Source organism: Ahaetulla prasina, chromosome 1, assembly GCF_028640845.1.
Source record: "Ahaetulla prasina isolate Xishuangbanna chromosome 1, ASM2864084v1, whole genome shotgun sequence".
NCBI classification, from domain to species: Eukaryota; Metazoa; Chordata; class Lepidosauria; order Squamata; family Colubridae; genus Ahaetulla; species Ahaetulla prasina.
The window spans coordinates 154,441,503-154,462,996 of NC_080539.1; the positions used below are offsets into that span (position 1 = coordinate 154,441,503).

The window sequence follows — 21,494 nt, forward strand, 5'->3', positions numbered from 1 at the left end:
AGATTGGAGACCCCTGCTCTAGTATATAAAAAGAGAACAAACCCCACTTCCTTCTAGCATTGGTGATGTTACCTAGCTGGGTAATGAAACATCTGCAAGAAAACAACCAAGGTCAGAGATTACTAAGGACCCCACTGTTCAACCCTGACCTACAATATTCTTTTCTATTAGTTATGCATATGCAATATAAATGCTAATAATAATAATTCCCACAGGTGCCACCTTATGCGTCATTTGCCAAGATAGAAACTCCCTTCGCCAAACTGTTGTCCGGCTGGAACTGGAAGATGAGTGGCAATTCCGGCTAAGAGATGAGTTTCAAACTGCCAATGCCAAAGAAGACAAGCCCCTCTTTTTTTTGACAGGACGCCATATTTAATAAGAAATTATCTGACATCTTCAAGGAGTTTCTTTCAACCAAAAATAAATCGTGAAAATAGTGAGGGAAATTAAATATTCAGCTAAAAAAAAACCCCATAATGTAGACAAAAATGTAGGCAAATTGGAAATATCTGTATTATAGTTTTATTTTATTTGACATATTTGTGTTTATAATTACAGACTGTGTCAGTTACCTTTTATAATTTAAGATGTTTAAACTGTTCCTTTTGTGTCAGGAGCAGAGTGGAATTTCTGCTTGTTATAGTTGAATTGTTTATAGGCTCTCTTTGTCTTTGTTTTGGTTGTATAAATTATAGATATTATTTTGTCATGAAATACTTGGGGTGGTATGGTTCAACATTTAGACGTAGATTCCCTTCTTAACCTTTTCTTGAATTAGAGGTCAGTAGGCAGAAAATGCTCCATTCTTAGTATATAGTGCAGCTGATAAGTGAACAGCTATTGTGAAAAAGATTTGGGTACAGCGCTAGAGGCAAAAATGAAGTGGGCAGTTGTCCCATTCAAGCCCCAATGAAATGAATGGGAAACATGAAGAGCTTGGCAGTGTGTATCAGACTTAGTGGGAATTGCAGAAAACAACTGTCCAAGGGATTGTGCCTTATAGTTCCATTTTAATGAAAATGGATGCTTAGGCCTTTACCCTACTAGTAATTTTGAACCCCCTTTCCATTGCTGAAGTGATTCAAAGCCCGTCCTCATTACATTGGATAAGCCACAACACTGGGCGGATGATTCTAAAGCAGGGGTAGTCAACCTTTTTATACCTACTGCCCACTTTTGTATCTCTGTTAGTAGTAAAATTTTCTAACTGCCCACCGGTTCCACAGTAATGCACCATGTATCGTCATCTGCGCAGCCTCTCACGCATCGTAGATTGGATTTGGGGGGGGGGGCACCGGCTACCAGCTCTGCTTGTCTGTTACAGCTGGGTGGTGTGGGGGGAGATGCGCGAGCTATTCTGGAACAAGGCTCTTTTGTTTGCAGTCGCACTATAGCGCCATTTAGTTTCACTTACGTAACATGAACTAAACTTATGTGTGGGCTATACAAATAGTATATTTTCAAAAATTGTCATGGGGAATTTTATGAAAACCTAATGAAAATGTTTTAAAATAATGCTATGATTTTTTTTTTAAAAAAGTCAATTAAATAAAAAAAAAGGAAAGTGGTTCAGTATCGGACAAAAGCCCTACCACCCACCATGAAAGCTGGAATGCCCACTAGTGGGCGGTAGGGACCAGGTTGACTACCACTGTTCTAGAAGATGCTACTGTAATGATTTCCCTCATCCTAGTCTCAGAACTGTTGTTTGTTCTAGGTAATTTTTTAAGTGGAAGCATTTATAGGACCCTGATAAGGAGATAGTTCCTTTCCAGTTTCCTCAATGCCTTCTACAATAACAGAGCTTTTAATATCTAATCCAGGGGTGAAATCCAGCAGGTTGTGACAGGTTCTAGAAAACAGGTAGGGAACATTTTGAGTAGTTCGGAGAACCGGCAAATACCACCTCTGGCTGGCCCCAGAGCGGGGTGGGAATGGAGATTTTGCAATATCCCTCCCCCAGAAGTGGGGGGGAATGGAGATTTTGCAGGATCCTTCCCCTGGAGTGGGGAGGGAATGGAGATTTTGCAAGATCCTTCCCTGCCCACCAAGCCATAGCCACAGAACCAGTAGGGAAAAATTTTCACCCTGATCTAATCTCATTGGAAAAGAGAGAGAGGGAAATATTGAGGGAGATATTCAAAGATGTATCGCCTTGAAAGTAGCCCATATTGAACTGTTTATCACAAATATTGACAGTTGACCACAGGACATGTTCTATGACATTTTGTATTATGTCACTAATGTTTTATGATAACTTTTATGTATAAAGTGTTTTATAAAATTTCAAGCCCACAGGAGTCACAGGTTCTGGATTTTGAGTATATTTTGTAAATTAGCCCTTTTTGAAGTACCGTCATTCAATAACTGTTGCCTACAATACACTGTTTCATCCAGCTAAAGATTATACACAGACAGACAGAGTTTTAATAGTATGTTAGACAACCCATGACCCGTTGGGTCATTGTTTCAAAGACATTGCCTTTCCAGATTCACTAAAACCTTCAACCATAGTAGAACTTCTAATGTAATGGAAAAGTTTTTTAAAATCCAGGGACATATTCGGAGATGTATCTGCTTTGAAAGTAGCCCATGTTTGGACTGTACAGCACAAACATCAGCAGTTGATCACAGGGAATGTTCTCTGACATTTTGTATTATGTCAGGGGAAAAAAGACATTTTTTCCTAGGGTTAAACCAGAAGAGGGGAACTGCATCCACAGACCAGAGGCCTGCTTCAGTGCAATTCATTTTCTGCTTATAACATTATTTACAGCTATCAGCACTGGAATGGGGATAAGGAATCATCAGATGCTGGAAAACTTCATCTGTCAAAGGATTTGGCAATAAATCACAACAGGAAAAGAACAAATTGATTGTCCTCCCTAACTCCTTGATGAGCAACCAGTTCTTCATTTCTTCAATTTTAATTAAAATGTCTAATTTTTCAGGAACATTCTTGTAAAGGGACATGACACTGCTTGTAATTCAATTTCTTCAGTGACAAAAAGTGTTAAGCACTTCATCTATATGGGCTGTGATCTATTCAGAGCTAAGCACTTTTAAATTCCACTAATTTTTTTTTTTAAAAAACCTATGCCTGCACTATTGAAATTAAGGAGTCTGGTCATTGGTGTTTGGTTGTTTTTTTTTTATCAGAGCCCATACTATTTGTGCGCCATGACTTCAAGATACACTTAAGACACACTTGCTCAGAAGAAGGTGGTGGGTTTCCTCCCCCCCTCCCCCGTAGTGAAATAAAATAAAATCCAGATGCGATTTCCCATTTTGGTCATTTGGAGAATCCAGTTATTTCTTTGGGGAACAAAATCATGAGAGCTTCGAACAGTGTTAAAGAATAAATCGATGACCGTAAGCTACAATTGTGCAACCATAAAATAGTTAATAGCATCGTGTCTGAAACACAAGAAAGTTGGTTTGCTGCTGTTATTATTTTTAGTGGGTCAGGGCTATCAGAAATACATCTGGATATCCCGTGCTAAACGGGGTATTTTTGCCAATTTCCATAACCAGATTCACATGAGCTACAAATGGCTTCTGCTGCCCTCTAGTTTATAAGGTTCGTCTTGGATGAATAATCATATTTTTAAATATTAGGAGTTTTATCATAGCCTAGCAGATCCCCAGTGGGTTTTGGTTTTTTTGGAACAACACTAACAGTTATCAACTCCCATCTTGCACTACAGCCCCTTCCTCACTCTTAATGGAAGAATAAATCTCTGAATTGTTCATCCCGATCCAAAACGTTGGTAGTTCTTTTTCTCTGGACACGTAAACACCTTTTTCCAGGAGGCTTATGACTTAGCAGGGCTACTTGAGGAGTCAGCTGCCAAGCCAGCGGGTACCAGATTACAGAGCTCATGTTTCTCTTCCAGGCTAAAGTTCCGAAAACATGAGCAGGCTAAACTAGCAAGCAAACAGAATCGCTGGGAAATTATTCTGTCTGCATCTTTGTTGTCAACGAGGCATTGCTTTAAGGCAGGTTGTTTGTTTCAGGTTGAAACTTAAATCAGTGTTAACGTCCTTGGCAGCATTAGCCCTCTGGCAATGGAGGAAAAGAATCATCTCGAGATGCCATCTGAAGATACCGAGTCCCCTTGGTCCTGGGTAAGGCCTCCTGATCTAGAGCAGAAATAAGATGTTGGAATTAGAGGACAGCTTGGCTTTTGCAGATTACAGGCTCAGAGCGCAGCCCTGGTCATATTGATTCAAACTGCAAAAGCTGTGTTGAATTGGTGCAAATGGGTAGAGAGGTTTCTTTGGTTTTCAGCTTGGCAAAAAGAATAGAAATGGGGCAGAGAAGGAAGGAAAGATGCATCCTTTATGTTGCATGCAGTTTAAATATCATATATTGTTATGATAACTTTTATGTATAAAGTGTTTTATAAAATTTCAAGCCCACAGGAGTCACAGGTTCTGGATTTTGAGTATATTTTGTAAATTAGCCCTTTTGAAGTACCGTCATTCAATAACTGTTGCCTACAATACACTGTTTCATCCAGCTAAAGATTATACACAGACAGACAGAGTTTTAATAGTATGTTAGATAACCCATGACCCGTTGGGTCATTGTTTCAAAGACATTGCCTTTCCAGATTCACTAAAACCTTCAACCATAGTAGAACTTCTAATGTAATGGAAAAGTTTTTAAAATCCAGGGACATATTCGGAGATGTATCTGCTTTGAAAGTAGCCCATATTGAACTGTTTATCACAAATATTGACAGTTGACCACAGGACATGTTCTATGACATTTTGTATTATGTCACTAATGTTTTATGATAACTTTTATGTATAAAGTGTTTTATAAAATTTCAAGCCCACAGGAGTCACAGGTTCTGGATTTTGAGTATATTTTGTAAATTAGCCCTTTTTGAAGTACCGTCATTCAATAACTGTTGCCTACAATACACTGTTTCATCCAGCTAAAGATTATACACAGACAGACAGAGTTTTAATAGTATGTTAGATAACCCATGACCCGTTGGGTCATTGTTTCAAAGACATTGCCTTTCCAGATTCACTAAAACCTTCAACCATAGTAGAACTTCTAATGTAATGGAAAAGTTTTTTAAAATCCAGGGACATATTCGGAGATGTATCTGCTTTGAAAGTAGCCCATGTTTGGACTGTACAGCACAAACATCAGCAGTTGATCACAGGGAATGTTCTCTGACATTTTGTATTATGTCACTAATGTTTTATGATAACTTTTATGTATAAAGTGTTTTATAAAATTTCAAGCCCACAGGAGTCACAGGTTCTGGATTTTGAGTATATTTTGTAAATTAGCCCTTTTTGAAGTACCGTCATTCAATAACTGTTGCCTACAATACACTGTTTCATCCAGCTAAAGATTATACACAGACAGACAGAGTTTTAATAGTATGTTAGACAACCCATGACCCGTTGGGTCATTGTTTCAAAGACATTGCCTTTCCAGATTCACTAAAACCTTCAACCATAGTAGAACTTCTAATGTAATGGAAAAGTTTTTTAAAATCCAGGGACATATTCGGAGATGTATCTGCTTTGAAAGTAGCCCATGTTTGGACTGTACAGCACAAACATCAGCAGTTGATCACAGGGAATGTTCTCTGACATTTTGTATTATGTCAGGGGAAAAAAGACATTTTTTCCTAGGGTTAAACCAGAAGAGGGGAACTGCATCCACAGACCAGAGGCCTGCTTCAGTGCAATTCATTTTCTGCTTATAACAGTATTTACAGCTATCAGCACTGGAATGGGGATAAGGAATCATCAGATGCTGGAAAATTTCACCTGTCAAAGGACTTGGCAATAAATCACAACAGGAAAAGGACAAATTGATTGTCCTCCCTAACTCCTTGATGGGCAACCCAGTTCTTCATTTCTTCAATTTTAATTAAAATTTAAAATTTAAAATTTAAAATCAGGCCAGGCCAGCCATACAAAATAAATAGGTTTTAAGTTCACGGCGAAAGGTCCTAAGGTCAGGTAGTTGTCGAAGCCCAAGGGGAAGCTCGTTCCACAGGGTAGGAGCCCCCACACAGAAGGCTCCCCCTGGGGGCCGCCAGTCGACACTGTTTGGCTGACGGCACCCTGAGGAGTCCCCCCCGGGGGGAACGCACCGGACGCGGGGAGATAGAGGCCGGCAGTAGACGGTCCCGTAAGTAGCCCGGTCCTAAGCCATGGAGCGCTTTAAAGGTGGTAACCAATACCTTGAAGCGCACCCGGAAAACAACAGGTAGCCAGTGCAGTCTGCGCAGGATAGGTGTTACGTGGGAGCTCCGAACCACTCCCTCAATAACCCGCGCATCCGCATTCTGGACTAGCTGAAGTCTCCGGGTGCTCTTCAAGGGGAGCCCCATGTAGAGAGCATTGCAGTAGTCCAGACGAGAGGTAACGAGAGCATGAGTGACCATGCATAGGGCATCCCGGTCCAGGAAGGGACGCAACTGGCGGATCAGGCGAACCTGATAAAAAGCTCTCCTGGAGACGGTCGTCAAATGATCTTCAAAGGACAACCGACCACCCAGGAGCACGCCCAAGTTGCGTACCTTCTCCATTGGGGCCAACGACTCGCCCCCGATAGACAGCCGCATCCGCAGCTGACTGTACCGAAGTGCCGGCATCCACAGCCACTCCGTCTTGGAGGGATTAAGTTTGAGCCTGTTCCTCCCCATCCAGACCCGTACGGCTTCCAAACAGCACTTCGACAGCTTCGCTGGGGTGGCCCGGGGTGGAAAAGTACAGCTGAGTATCATCAGCGTACAGTTGGTATCTCACTCCAAAGCCACTGATGATCTCACCCAGTGGCTTCATATAGATGTTGAACAGGAGGGGTGAGAGAATCGATTTCTGCGGCACCCCACACATGAGGCACCTCGGAGTCGATCTCTGCCCCCCTGTCAACACCGTCTGCGTCCGGTCAGAGAGGTAGGAGGAGAACCACCGATAAACGGTGCCTCCCACTCCCAACCCCTCCAACCGGCGCAGCAGGATACCATGGTCGATGGTATCAAAAGCCGCTGAGAGGTCTAATAGGACCAGGGCAGAGGAATAACCCCTATCCCTGGCCCTCCAGAGATCACCCACCAGCACGACCAAAGCTGTCTCCGTACTGTATCCGGGCCGAAAGCCGGACTGGAACGGGTCTAGATAGACAGCTTCATCCAGGTACTGGGGTAGCTGACATGCCACCGCACTGTCTACAACCTTCGCCGTAAAGCGAAGATTGGAGACTGCCGGTAATTCCCTAAAACAGCTGGGTCCAGGGAAGGCTTCTTGAGGAGAGGTCTCACCACCGCCTCTTTCAAGGCAGCGGGAAAGACCCCCTCCCACAAAGAAGCATTTGTAATCCCCCGGAGCCAGCCTCGTGTCACCTCCTGTGTAGCCAGTACCAACCAGGAGGGGCACGGATCCAGTAAACATGTGGTGGCATTCAGCCTACCCAGCAACCTGTTCATGTCCTCGGGAGTCACAGGGTCAAAATCATCCCAAACCACCTCAACAAGACGGGTCTCGGAACTCTCGTCTGGATCTACCCAATTAAGATTTATAAAGTGGTAAATATATGTAGGAATATTTCTCTCGTTAGGAAATGCTTTTTCAGTACTTCTTGATGGGTCTGACTGAACAGTCCATGATAGACAAAGAAGATTTTTCTGCAGATAGTGATGTGAATTTGACACTCGCAATATATGTGGAATATGAATAAAAGGATGCCAAAGTTCTGTAATGCTCATTTTCAGCCGGTAAATAAGTGATTCAGAACACAAATAGCCTTGAGTCTTCTGTTGGAGTTAGTCTTGCTAAATATCTTAATAATAGATGGAGTTATACCTAAAGAAGAACAAGGAGGGTATGGTGAAGATATAAGATTAACATTTTACCTTTGTGTGGTACGGTAGGTGAAAACGATAAATACACAATATCTTTAAGGGTAAAGATATAGGAATATGATAGATATGGATGGATGAAAGAGATAACGTATTCTCTCTCTGTCTCTCTGTCTCTGTCTCTCTCTCTGTTTTCGAAGAGGCATTCTGGATGATGTACAGTAAAATATTAGAACAGGAAAGAAAAGTTAAAATTTAAATAGAGGCAAGGGTGATTAAAAACAATGTTAAAAATTAACTAAAAGACAAAGGGGAGGAGCTTTCAAGGGCCCCCACCAGTTTGATGGCTGCATTCTCATCTGCACTTCCCAGGCACGGCCACATATTTTCATTCCTTTCAGGAAGGCCCACTCCTTCACAGCAAAAATGAACTTTCAACAGAGAATACAGGTAGTCCTCAACTTACGACCATGATTGAGCCCAAAATTTATGTTGCTAAGTGAGACATTTGTTAAGTGAGTTTCCCCCCCCCTTTTTTACGACCTTTCTTGCCACATTTGTTAAGTGAATCCCTGAAGTTGCTAAGTTAGTAACACGGTTGGTACGCAAATCCGTTGACTTTGCTTGCCACAAGCTCGCAAAAGGTGATCACATGCCCCAGGGACACTGCAACCGTCATAAATGTGAGTCACTGGTCAAGCATCTGAATGTAAATCACATGACCATGGGGATGCTACAATGGTCATAAATGTGACAAATAGTCATAAGTTACTTTTTTCAGTGCTGTTGTAACTTCGAATGGTCACTAAGTGAACTGTTGTAAGTCAAGTTCTACATTTATCTGAAGCTCAGGGTGTTCTGAGCCTTCCCAGCCTTCTCAAGTAGTGATGTTTACTCGCAAGTATAACAACCCCTTTTTTATAACAGGGCAGTAACAGTTTTACTCACAGCGATAAACAAAAAAATCAAACGTAATTAGTCCCAACAAACCTGGGTTTATCCAAGAAATCCGAATTGCTTGCTTTATACTAGAAATGAACGGTTGTCTGTGACAACCAGCCACTCCCAAACCCTTGCTATTTATTTCCCAGCAAGAGAAGGGCTGGGTATCATCTGCGTCTGCCTCTCCCTGAGAGCCGGCTTACTGTTTTCCTTTGCTCTCCTCTCTATACATATGCACATCTAGGATGGGCCTCATCTGTTCTTCCCACTCACTCAGCTCAGACCCTGAAGACAGCTGCCTCTCCACCTGGAGGAGGACTGAAGGCCCCGGCTCTGCCTCTGCCTCTGATGCTGTTTCCTTATCAAAGCCTCCCAAAGGTTCGGAAGCTGGCCCAGACTCTCCCTCCACCTCCTCCTTGCCTGACTCTGCAGCTAGTTCTGCTGGCAGCCGACAGGCCACAATACAGGGTTGAAATCTGATGTTGCTCTCTGAGCTGGGTGTTTGCTTGCAGAGGTTTCATTACCCAACAGGGTAGCCTTACCAGAGTGTTTGCATAGTGTCAGAGGATTCTGGGAGAGTGAAAAGCAGCTTACCCCAGGCTGCTGAGAATTTAAGTTTCATCTGTGAGAGGGATCTTGGAGTCCTAGTAGACAACCATTTAGATATGAGCCAGCAGTGTGCAGCAGCTGCCAAAAAAGCCAACACAGTTCTAGGCTGCATAAATAGAGGGATAGAATCAAGATCACGTGAAGTGTTAATACCATTTTATAATTCCTTGGTAAAGCCACACTTGGAATATTGCATTCAGTTTTGGTCCCCACGACGTAAAAAAGATGTTGAGACTCTAGAAAGAGTGCAGAGAAGAGCAACAAAGATGATTAGGGGACTGGAGGCTAAAACATGAAGAACGGTAGCAGGAACTCGGTATGCCTAGTTTAATAAAAAGAAGGACTAGGGGAGACATGATAGCAGTGCTCCAATATCTCAGGGGTTGCCACAAAGAAGAGGGAGTCAAACTATTCTCCAAAGTAGCTGAGGGTAGAACAAGAAGCAATGGGTGGAAACTGATCAAGGAAAGAAGCAACTTAGAACTAAGGAGAAATTTCCTGACAGAACAATTAATAAGTGGAACAACTTGTCTGCAGAAGTTGTGAATGCTCCAACACTGGAAATTTTTAAGAAAATGTTAGATAACCATTTGTCTGAGATGGTGTAGGGTTTCCTCCCTGGGCAGGGGGTTGGACTAGAAGACCTCCAAGGTCCCTTCCAACTCTGTTGTTGTTGTTGTTGTTGTTATTATTATTATTATTATCTCGTTAGATCAAGCTAGTGGCTGGAAATTGTTTTGCATACACCAGAGGATTCTGGGAGGCTGAAGAGGAGCTCACCATGATTAACAGAGAAGTGGAGCTTTCTCTCATTGGCTCAAACTTGGAAAGTATAAACAGTCCCAATGAGAAGATTTGTGTAATGTCAGAACATTCTGAGAAACTAAAGAGGAACTTAGCGTTACTCAGTATATGTATTGGTTTGGGGTTATTGCATCTCTTGATTTATGGTTTTGAAGGCTTTTGTTCATTTGTATTCCTTAGTTGTTACTGGGGTGTATTTTGATACAGGGTTGTGATATCCTTTTCAGAACTTGTGTTCTATTCCCCCCCTCCCCGCATACACACACATACACTCAGTAGCATTGATGTTATCTAATTAGGCAAGGAAACAACCAAGTTCAGAGAGCAACACACACACACACACACACACACACGAAACACAACACTTCAGATGTTCTTTGGATTGGGCATTATAAAGGTAAATATAAGACCGAAATGCAAATAATGCTGGGATTTGAAAATGTTGCCAAAATGGAGTTGATGGGTCAGGTAAATCCTAATTTATGGCAGTAAGTTGATATTTTCAATAATCATATGGAATAGATAATCCTGACCCTCATGACTGTAGATGGCCTGAGCCATTTTAGTGTATGTGACTCAGAACGGCAAACAGAAGGAAAATTCCAAGGATACTGTCATGACATTGAACGTCACAATCATAACCTCAGTAACCGATGACTTGCTATCTTTGGTATCTCAGACTGACAGCTGTGTCATAATATATTTAGCCCATTCGCTTGCTTTTCACTGAAAGCCTGCATTTAATCTACTGTCTCCCCTTTGTGCTTTATCTCAAACGTCAACAGGGGTGATCACAGTAGCATCTGTTGCTGTATGTTTTATTTCAGTGACTTTTAAGAACATTTAGATTCTTAACATTGTTCGATATTGCTTTGAGCTTTCCTTTGCTTTTGACACCTTTTTGAAAAACAAACCTTAGAATGATCCCAAAACAGAAAAATAATAGATAATATACAATGTATTAGTAGACTAAAATGCAATTTGCAAAACATTTTCTTAAAAAAATATGAGTAAGAAAAGATATTTTCCTTGGGAAGGACAGTAAATCCTTCCAGTGGGAAGCTTAAGTAACATCTTTCAGAAGTCTGCCAGTCTTGACAGGGGAATTAAATTATTCCTTCAGACTTGGGCTTCATCAGGTGACTCAAGGGCACGTGATGGAGTGTGGATTTTGGCTGCCGGGACTCTGCATACTTGATATGGATCAGTAAATTCCTGGGAAGAATTTTTGGAAGCAGATTTTCTTCTACTCTATTGAAACCCTGTTAGACAGGACAAATATCCTTAAAGGCAGCACAATATTGGACAAAGTGAAAGAACCTCTAATTCCTTCTATATCTATGCGCACACACATACACTCAGTAGCATTGATGTTATCTAATTAGGCAAGGAAACAACCAAGTTCAGAGAGCAACACACACACACACACACACACACACACACACACACGAAACACAACACTTCAGATGTTCTTTGGATTGGGCATTATAAAGGTAAATATAAGACCGAAATGCAAATAATGCTGGGATTTGAAAATGTTGCCAAAATGGAGTTGATGGGTCAGGTAAATCCTAATTTATGGCAGTAAGTTGATATTTTCAATAATCATATGGAATAGATAATCCTGACCCTCATGACTGTAGATGGCCTGAGCCATTTTAGTGTATGTGACTCAGAACGGCAAACAGAAGGAAAATTCCAAGGATACTGTCATGACATTGAACGTCACAATCATAACCTCAGTAACCGATGACTTGCTATCTTTGGTATCTCAGACTGACAGCTGTGTCATAATATATTTAGCCCATTCGCTTGCTTTTCACTGAAAGCCTGCATTTAATCTACTGTCTCCCCTTTGTGCTTTATCTCAAACGTCAACAGGGGTGATCACAGTAGCATCTGTTGCTGTATGTTTTATTTCAGTGACTTTTAAGAACGTTAGATTCTTAACATTGTTCGATATTGCTTTGAGCTTTCCTTTGCTTTTGACACCTTTTTGAAAAACAAACCTTAGAATGATCCCAAAACAGAAAAATAATAGACAATATACAATGTATTAGTAGACTAAAATGCAATTTGCAAAACATTTTCTTAAAGAAATATGAGTAAGAAAAGATATTTTCCTTGGGAAGGACAGTAAATCCTTCCAGTGGGAAGCTTAAGTAACATCTTTCAGAAGTCTGCCAGTCTTGACAGGGGAATTAAATTATTCCTTCAGACTTGGGCTTCATCAGGTGACTCAAGGGCACGTGATGGAGTGTGGATTTGGCTGCCAGGACTCTGCAAACTTGATATGGATCAGTAAATTCCTGGGAAGAATTTTTGGAAGCAGATTTTCTTCTACTCTATTGAAACCCTGTTAGACAGGACAAATATCCTTAAAGGCAGCACAATATTGGACAAAGTGAAAGAACCTCTAATTCCTTCTATATCTATGCACACACACAAATCTCTGAGTTGCTGGATGGAACATAAACAGGTGTCATTTCACAATTTAGGAGGTCTAAGAAAAAATTGTTAGGGTTGGGGTCTAGTTTCACAGCAACACTCAGGATCCTGTTCTAGAGGTCATCAAACTTAAAAAAGAAGCAATTTGTTTATTAATAAATATTTTATCTATTGCATAGTGTAAAAGTACCAATACTATTTACTCAGTTTTGTTTTTTATGACAATAATTCAGTGGAATTAGCTGAAAATGAACATTTTCCATACATTGTTCTTACTAAAAAACGGAACTGTCTGTTTATACACCTAGCAATACTGATTTGTATGATGAACACAAAATCAGTCAATTTTTACAACCATACATTACAACAAAAGAAAGGTATAATTATACATCTTGCATCTATATATTCATTCCCCACATTACTTTTCTATTTACAGTGCATAAATAAAAAATGTGCTGTGCTGAATATGATCCTAAAGCTATTTAAAACTGAACAGAGAAAAGGTGGGTTTACAGCTGTCCTTCCAAATTTATTTTACCTGTTGTGATTTATCACAATTTTTTAAATATATTCACTATGTTGCCTTTTTCTAATAAACCACTTTTTTTCTCATGAAACCTTAGGAATAATGTTTTTTTATCACCAAGCAATGCATATAGTACTGAACGATGGCTCAAGAAACAAATGTGGGTGTGTGGGCACGAACACACACACATTTTTCTTACTGCAGCAAAATTTGCTGGAGACGAAAACTTGAAACCTGTCAAAGCATCAGTAAATAGGGCATAGCAGAAGGAGGAAGAAAGTTTTGAACTGTCATGGATAACCAGATCAAAGGCTTTTCAGGATCATACATGGGCCAAATTGCCCACTCTCAGTCAAAAGAAAAGACAGACTCAAACCTCTTTTGAGGCTTCTTTTATTTATTTTCTCTTTTGCTACTTTGTAGCCCTCGACTTACAATCAGCTTTGTAGCCCTCGACTTACAATCACAAGCTAGAAATTCCATTTGTTAAGCAAGGTGGTTTTTAGGTAAGTCATGCCTGATTTTACAGCTCTTTTACATTTTGATTCACTTTTGTTAAGTGAATATTGCAGTTGCTAAGTGAATGAGGCAGCAGTTAAGCAAATCCATCTTCCCCCATTGAATTTGCTTGTCAGAAGCAGGCTGGGAAAGTTGCACAGTGTGATCACGTGACCCTGAAATGTTGCAACTGTCACAAATACATGCTGCTTGCCAAGCACTTGATTTTTAATCATGTGACCATGGGAACGCTGCAATGTTCATAAGTGGGAGGGCCAGTCGTAAATCGCCTTTTCCTCCCAGTGCAGTTGTAATTTGAAGCAGTCACTAAACAAATGGTTGTAATTCCTATAATGGTTCCTGGAGCCATGTCACAATTCAGTGACAGGCATCCTGAGAGAAATGGTTTCGGAGACTGCTGCCTGCTCTGCTGCCATTTTGGCTGCTCCAGCCAACCAGTTTGGTCTAGTGGTTAAGGCTCTAGGCAAGACACCAGGAGATAGTGAATCCCAGTCCCACTTTAGGCCTGAAAGTCAGGTGGGTGACTCTGGGCCAATCACCAGGAGACAGTGAATTCCAGTTCCGGGCATGAAAACCAGCTGGGTAACTTTGCACAAGTCATCCCTCTCATCCCAACTCACCTCACAGGGTTGTTGTTGTGGGGGGGGGAAAGAAAGAAGAATAAGAATTAGGTATGTTTGCTTCCTTGAGTTATTTATAGTAAAGGTGTGATTCAAAATGCTAAAAAAATTAATGCTTAACAAAACGTAACTGTATATTTAAATAAGGTTTGGAGTAATATTTGCTTTGGTTATCTTTTGAATCATCACCCACCACCCACAAAAGAAGCCCACTTAAAGTAAAAAATATGGCACAAAGGGTGTTCCAGCTGTTGCTGGAGATCCAGATGTAGCAGCACCAATAAGCAGCTCTATAAGTAGTAGAAGTAAGGAAGTCATTCCTGAGCTGGACCATGTGTTTGCAAGTTCCTACTAGGACTTTCTCGTCTAGATTTTTGGTCAGGACCCAAGATAGATGTCCTCAGCTCACATTCTGAGATTCCATATAAGCAGATCCTTATTATTTCTACATTTGGCAATTAGTAGGTATGAAAACTGCTGTCCCCTTGTTCATATATGTGAAAGTGAATAATACAAAATTATGCTGAATTTGCTCCCTTGCTTCTACTAGTTTTATACAGAACAAATGTTTCCATCTACAGCCCTTCAAAAAGCAGTTTGAAATTCATCTTTCTTTCTGCCAACTTCAATAGGCAGAAAACATTTTTCATGACAATTTTTCCCTTTCTGCTGATCAATATTCCAATCAATGGTTTACTCCCTGTTACTATCAGCCATGCAGTAATGAAACTGTGTGTATATCTATCTGTCTGTCTGTCTGTCTGTCTCTGTCTATCTATCTATCTATCTATCTATCTATCTATCTATCTATCTATCTATCTATCTATCTATCTATCTATCTATCTATCTATCTATCATCTCTCTCTCTCTCTCTCTCTCTCTCTCTCTCTCTCTCTCTCTCTCTCTCTCTCTCTCTCTCTCTCTCTCTCTCTAACTAACTAACTAAAACTCTTTCAAATGTTTCTCAGCCATCTTGGAATTCTTCTTCTGTTGCGTTGAATTGTGGATATAAAATAATGCCATCTTAGTAGTTTTGTGATTAGACATCCATAGTCTAATCTGAGAGCATTTAAATCTTATAAAGAGGAAATATTTATTATGAAGAAGGTGCAAGTGAACAAAAGCCCTCGGTGCTTGACCGTCAGCCAAGTAGTTTAATTGATACTTTGCTGAGTCAAGGTTACTTAACCCAATTCTCTCAAAGAATAGAGATGACATGCACTATATTTCCCTTTTGCGTAATCACATAAATATTCGTAATAAATAACTCTCATATGGTTAATAAAGTTCACAATAGCAGAAGACATAGACAATAATACCAGAAAGGAGCCGGGGATCATCAGTTTTTAATCCACAACTGTGGATGGACATGACCTCCCTCTCTTCCCAAAGGACATGGCTTCTGAATTGTGCTGGCAAAGGATGAAAGTCTCTCACAGGATATCCCAGTTTGGAAATGCTTGGTTGTTTGCTTACAGACATGTCATTACCCAGTTAGGTAGCTTCACTGGAGTACTTGCATAGTGTCAGAGGATTCTGGGAAATTGAAGAAGGGCTCACAAGACACAGAGAAGTGGGACTTTCTCTTATTGGATCAAGCTAGTGGCCTGGAAACTGCTTCACTGGGAACTTTTGCCTACCACCAGAAGACAGTGAATTCTAGCCCCACCTTAAGCCTGAAAGTCAGGTGGGTGACTCTGGCCATATCACCAGGAGACAGTGAATTCTAGTCCCACCTTAAGCCTGAAAGTCAGGTGGGTGACTCTGGCCATATCACCAGGAGACAGTGAATTCTAGCCCCACCTTAAGCCTGAAAGTCAGGTGGGTGACTCTGGCCATATCACCAGGAGACAGTGAATTCTAGCCCCACCTTAAGCCTGAAAGTCAGGTGGGTGACTCTGGCCATATCACCAGGAGACAGTGAATTCTAGTCCCACCTTAGACCTGAAAGTCAGGTGGGTGACTCTGGCCATATCACCAGGAGACAGTGAATTCTAGTCCCACCTTAGACCTGAAAGTCAGGTGGGTGACTCTGGCCATATCACCAGGAGACAGTGAATTCTAGCCCCACCTTAAGCCTGAAAGTCAGGTGGGTGACTCTGGCCATATCACCAGGAGACAGTGAATTCTAGTCCCACCTTAGACCTGAAAGTCAGGTGGGTGACTCTGGCCTGGCGAGGCTGTATCCAAGCTCTTTAAGCATAGGTACTAGGGAGCATAATTCTCACTTTGCACAGGTAGTCCTCATTTAGCAACCATATTTGGGACCAGCAACTCAGTCATTAAATGAAATGGTGACAAGGGAAACTGTGACTGTGCTTATGCTTTTGCTTCAGCTTTGCTTTGCTTTGCAGGTCTGTGAGAGTTGTAAATGGGAGGACTGGTTGCGAAGTTATTTTCTCATCAATGTTATAATGGTGAATGGTCACTAAACAAAGCAGTTGCTAAATGAGGACTGCCATTCTATTTCAAGGCCTTCAGTTCTGAATAACACTAATCCTAACAGGACATCAAAAAAAAGAAAAAAAGCCCAGCTCTATGGTTGATGAAGACCCAGTATAATTGCAATAATACAAGAGCAATCAATAGATTTAAACTCAATGTTAACCGCTTTAATCTAGATTGCAGAAAATATGACTTCTGTAACAGAATCATCAGTGCTTGGAATACTTTACCTAACTCTGTGGTCTCTTCCCATAATCCTAAAAGCTTTAACCAAAAACTTTCTACTATTGACCTCACCCCATTCCTAAAAGGACTATAAGGGGTGTGCATAAGCACACAAACGTGCCTACCGTTCCTGTCCTATTGTTTTTCTTTCTTCTTCATATATATATATATATATATATATATATATATATATATATATATATATATATATATATATATATATATATATATATATATATATATATATATATATATATATATATATATATATATATATATGCTTATACCTCCTTATATTTCCTCATATATATGTTTATATACTATATAATCTTTTGTGTGTTGCTTATGTATATTGTTATGACAAATAAAAATAAATAATAAATATATATCTAGATTCTAGAACCATAGACTTCAGCCTTAGCATGCTAGGAACCTCTTCAACGGATGGAAATGTGTTGAGTTCCATGAGCATGCAGGTTAAAACCAACGAGAGTCCAGCCAACACCTGAAACAATTGCTGCCTGGTTGTCATACATTTCCTTCGTCACTAGGTGGCTGATCGATCCTATTTTAAGGTCCATACTAGTGTGCAGAGGATCAAAGGCGGCATGACTAGAACTGGGAACAATTGGAGCATTTAAGGTGTGGAAGGAGGCAAAGGGTTGCTTAATAATAGAAGGCAGATTTTGCTGTACCAGTAGTTCATGAGGCTCAGAAGCAATGCCGGATCAAGTTTCTGATTCAGTTCCAGTGGCACATGCTCAAGGGGTAATAGGTCAGAAGGGAGCGAAGGGAACAATTTGTCCTACAGAGTCACTCTTTGTAAGGGAATAATCTTACAGTGCAGTTCCAAACCTTAAACCCAATTAAGTCGAAAGGGCAAACAAGGGGCTCAGCGATAAATCTTAAATGGATACATTGATAAATCTAAACTTCAGAATGCAATATTTAAAGCAAAAGAGTCTTGCCATTTCAGCTTTTTAAGACTGTAACTTTCAATGCATCTTCGTTTTTCTACTCAGAAGTAAATCGCAGCAGTTCGGTGGTTCTGTTCCTAAGGAAGGGTAGACAAGACTACATGCTTAATATTTAATGTGTATTGTTTATAGTTTTGCACCAAAACAAAATCTAGAAGAAATGCCTTGGTAAGGCCACACTTGGAATATTGCATTTAGTTTTGGTCGCCACAATGTAAAAAAGATGTGGAGAATCTAGAAAGAATGCAGAGAAGAGCAGCAAAGATGATTAGGGGACTGGAGGCTAAAACATATGAAGAACGGTCGCAGGAACTGGGTATGTCTAGTTTAATGAAAAGAAGGACTAGGGGAGACATGATAGCAGTGTTCCAATATCTCAGGGGTTGCCACAAAGAAGAGGGAGTCGGGCTGTTCTCCAAAGCACCTGAGGGTAGAACAAGAAGCAATGGGTGGAAACTAATCAAGCAGAGAAGCAACTTAGAACTAAGGAGAAATTTCCTGACAGTTAGAACAATTAATAAGTGGAACGACTTGCCTGCAGAAGTTGTGAATGCTCCAACACTGGAAATTTTGTTGGATAGCCATCTGACTGAGATGGTGTAGGGTTTCCTGCCTGGGCAGGGGTTTGGACTAGAAGGCCTCCAAGGTCCCTTCCAACTTTGTTATTATTATTTCCATAGGAACAGCATGTGTGTCTTACAAAAATATTGTCGTGTTGCGCTTAATTAGATCTACACAAAGCAAATGATATTTTAAGAAAAGAAGCTGTGATGATACAAAGAGTACCTAAGGTAATGCAAACAACAGCTGTGCTGTCCATCTCTCCTTCCCACTCACTTAATCAGTGTTTCGGATCTGCAGTTCCCTATAATACATTTTGGGCATTTGTTTCTGGGACTGCCTGTGCACCATTAAAACTACGATGTTTTTTATGCTGATTTTAAACTCTGGTTGTTTGATTGGTCAAAAGTGAAGGCTATGTTTTATCTAAGTGCCACATTGTTCATATCCCTGCCAAAATTGTGTTTGTATCTGGATCTCAATATTTACCATGGGGAAAACCAATGTTATCTTTCCAGATAAATAGACTACTCAGATAATAGACTTCTCTGCAAAGGCTACTGTTCTGAAACTCACCCAAGAGATTCTAGGATAAACTCATGACTGACCCAGTTAAAGGCAGCTGCTTTTGAGAACCTGTCATGGGTCTATAAATCAGCTTCCATCATTTGCCGTTCTTGTCTCCTCTGCAGATGCCAACGCACATGCATCTTTCTTCTGTGTATCTACTCACAAATAAACACAAGCTTCAATTGAAGTTCTCCTTACAGTATGTGGAAATCCTCAAAAGTGAATCTCACTTAATCTCTTATGGCTTATTGCAAGGGAAGCATTTCTAAAAGTGCATCTTCTAGATCAGGGGTGTCAAACTCAAATCGTCACACCAGCGTCATGTGACATATCAGGACTTCCCCCCCTTCGCTAAACCGGGCGTGAGCGTGGCCAGGCTGGGAGTTTGACAGGCCTGTTCTAGAGAGAGACTTAAACAGTAAACTCATCCCTGCAGCAATTCCTTCTAATTCTCTTTCCCCTCTCCCCCACAGGCCAATATAAAATCATCTATGGAAGATATTGTATTTCTGTCAAATGCAGTGTTTTCTAGAGATGAAAGAGGAACAAATGATTTATTTCTAGGTTTCCTTTTTTTAAGCAGATCATTTAGCTGGGAGATGATCAGGATATGCCGGAGTTACAATCTAAACTGGGAAGAAGGCAATGGCCATACTATACCACACACCATACACCAAACTCCATACAATATGACCCCACGCGACACAAGCCATATATAATATTGTTATTGTTGACAGGACAATTAAAGACTTGTCCAGAAAGCCATTAGGAGTTATACTTGATTTTTTTTTTTTTTTTTTTTTGGGCCGGGATAGCTCAGGCAATAGAGAAGCCTGTTATTAGAACACAAAGCCTGCAATTACTGCAGGTTCGAGCCCGGCCCAAGGTTGACTCAGCCTTCCACCCTTTATAAGGTAGGTAAAATGAGGACCCAGATTGTTGGGGGGGGGCAATAAGTTGACTTTGTAAAAAATATACAAATAGAATGAGACTATTGCCTTATACATTGTAAGCCGCCCTGAGTCTTCGGAGAAGGGCGGGGTATAAATGTAAACAAAAACAAAAAAATGCTGAGGAACTTCTTCTATTTTTACTTTGTATTATCAATATATTATAGGTTCACCTCTAATGATTCTGAATGCTTTTTGAATCTACCAGGTTTGTTTGTCCTTAGCTTTAGTATTATAAATTCAAAATCTGGAATGGGGGAGTACCTTTGGGTAGGATAAACCAAAACATTACAAGTGTACTTGTACAGGTAGTCCTCGATTTACGACCACAGTTGAGCCCAAAATTTCTGTTGTTAAGTGAGACATTTGCTAAGCAAGTTTTGCCCCGTTTTACGACCTTCCTTGCCACACTGGTTACTACAGGTGAGTTAAGTTAGTAACCCGGTTGTTAAGTGAATCTGGCTTCCCCGTTGACTTTGCCTGTCAAAAGGTTGCAGGAGGGGATCACATGACCTTGGGACACAGCAATGGTCGTAAGTATGAACCAGTTGCCAAGCGTCTGAATTTTGATCACATGATCATGGGGGAATGCTGCAAAGGTTGTAACGGAGAAAAATGGTCATAGTCACTTTTTTCAGTGCCGTTGAAACAGTGAACTTTGAACAGTCACTACAGTCAGTAAATCAAGGACTTCCTGTACTATTCGTGCTAAAATTCCTTGTAATATTAGGTGGCCTTCCTATGCAAAAAAAGGAGGAAGTTGCGGAATGGTTGCCTGTCATCTTATTGACTCGATGTTGTGCTTGTAAATCTTAAATCTCAGCATAGCTGCTGTTCTTCAAATGCTTGATTTACAAGAACAACTAGACACAAGAACAGTTTCACCCCCCTGAACTCCATCACTCTGCTAAACAAATAATTCCCTCAGCACTGTCAAACTATTTTACTAAGTCTGCACCACTATTAATCTTCTCATCGTTCCCATCATCCATCTCCTGCCACTTATGACTGTATGACTGTAATTTTGTTGTTTGTATCCTTATGGATATTGATTGTTTCCTGATTGCTTAATTGTACCCTATGACTATCATTAAATGTTGTAAGTGTTGTACTTTGATGAAGGTATCTTTTCTTTTATGTACATTGAGAGCATACGCACCAAGACAAATTCCTTGTTTGTCCAATCACACTTGGCCAATAAAAAATTCTATTCTATCTATTCTATTTACAAAAGTCTAAAAAAACCCTCTGTATTGCTCTTTCCAGTCAAATTGCTCATATCTAAGCTGCAAGTATTTACTCTCATTGTATTTTCCCATCTGCATCTAATTATTGCAAAAATATAGGCTGGCAATCCTTTTTTTCTTTTGGGTCCCCTGGAAATTGCTTTCATCTCATCTCCCCTTCCCAGGTGAAACATTCTTAAGTTACCCACATCAGAACGACTGTTATAG

At 40.5% G+C, this 21,494-nt stretch overlaps 2 protein-coding genes across 6 annotated transcripts in view; both read left to right on the top strand.

The window, feature by feature from the left end:
- GREB1 (growth regulating estrogen receptor binding 1) overlaps positions 1-3,086 on the top strand; it is a 99,411-nt gene extending 96,325 nt beyond the window's left edge. The window contains exon 33 of the mRNA XM_058178659.1: positions 216-3,086. Within this exon, the coding sequence (XP_058034642.1) occupies positions 216-379 (164 nt within the window). The 3' untranslated portion in view covers positions 380-3,086. The remainder of the gene's footprint in view (positions 1-215) is intronic.
- Positions 3,087-3,942: 856 nt separating this feature from the next.
- The window catches only part of LPIN1 (lipin 1), a 141,233-nt gene continuing 123,681 nt past the window's right edge, over positions 3,943-21,494 (top strand). The window contains exon 1 of one of the 5 annotated variants that reach the window (XR_009154644.1): positions 3,943-4,131. Coding sequence is in view for 3 of the 5 variants with exons in the window: in XM_058178647.1 (XP_058034630.1) it covers positions 4,072-4,131 (60 nt within the window). In the remaining 2 variants the exon portion in view is untranslated. The remainder of the gene's footprint in view (positions 4,132-21,494) is intronic. The other 4 variants (XR_009154643.1, XM_058178647.1, XM_058178640.1 and 1 more) reach the window with 4 other exon arrangements.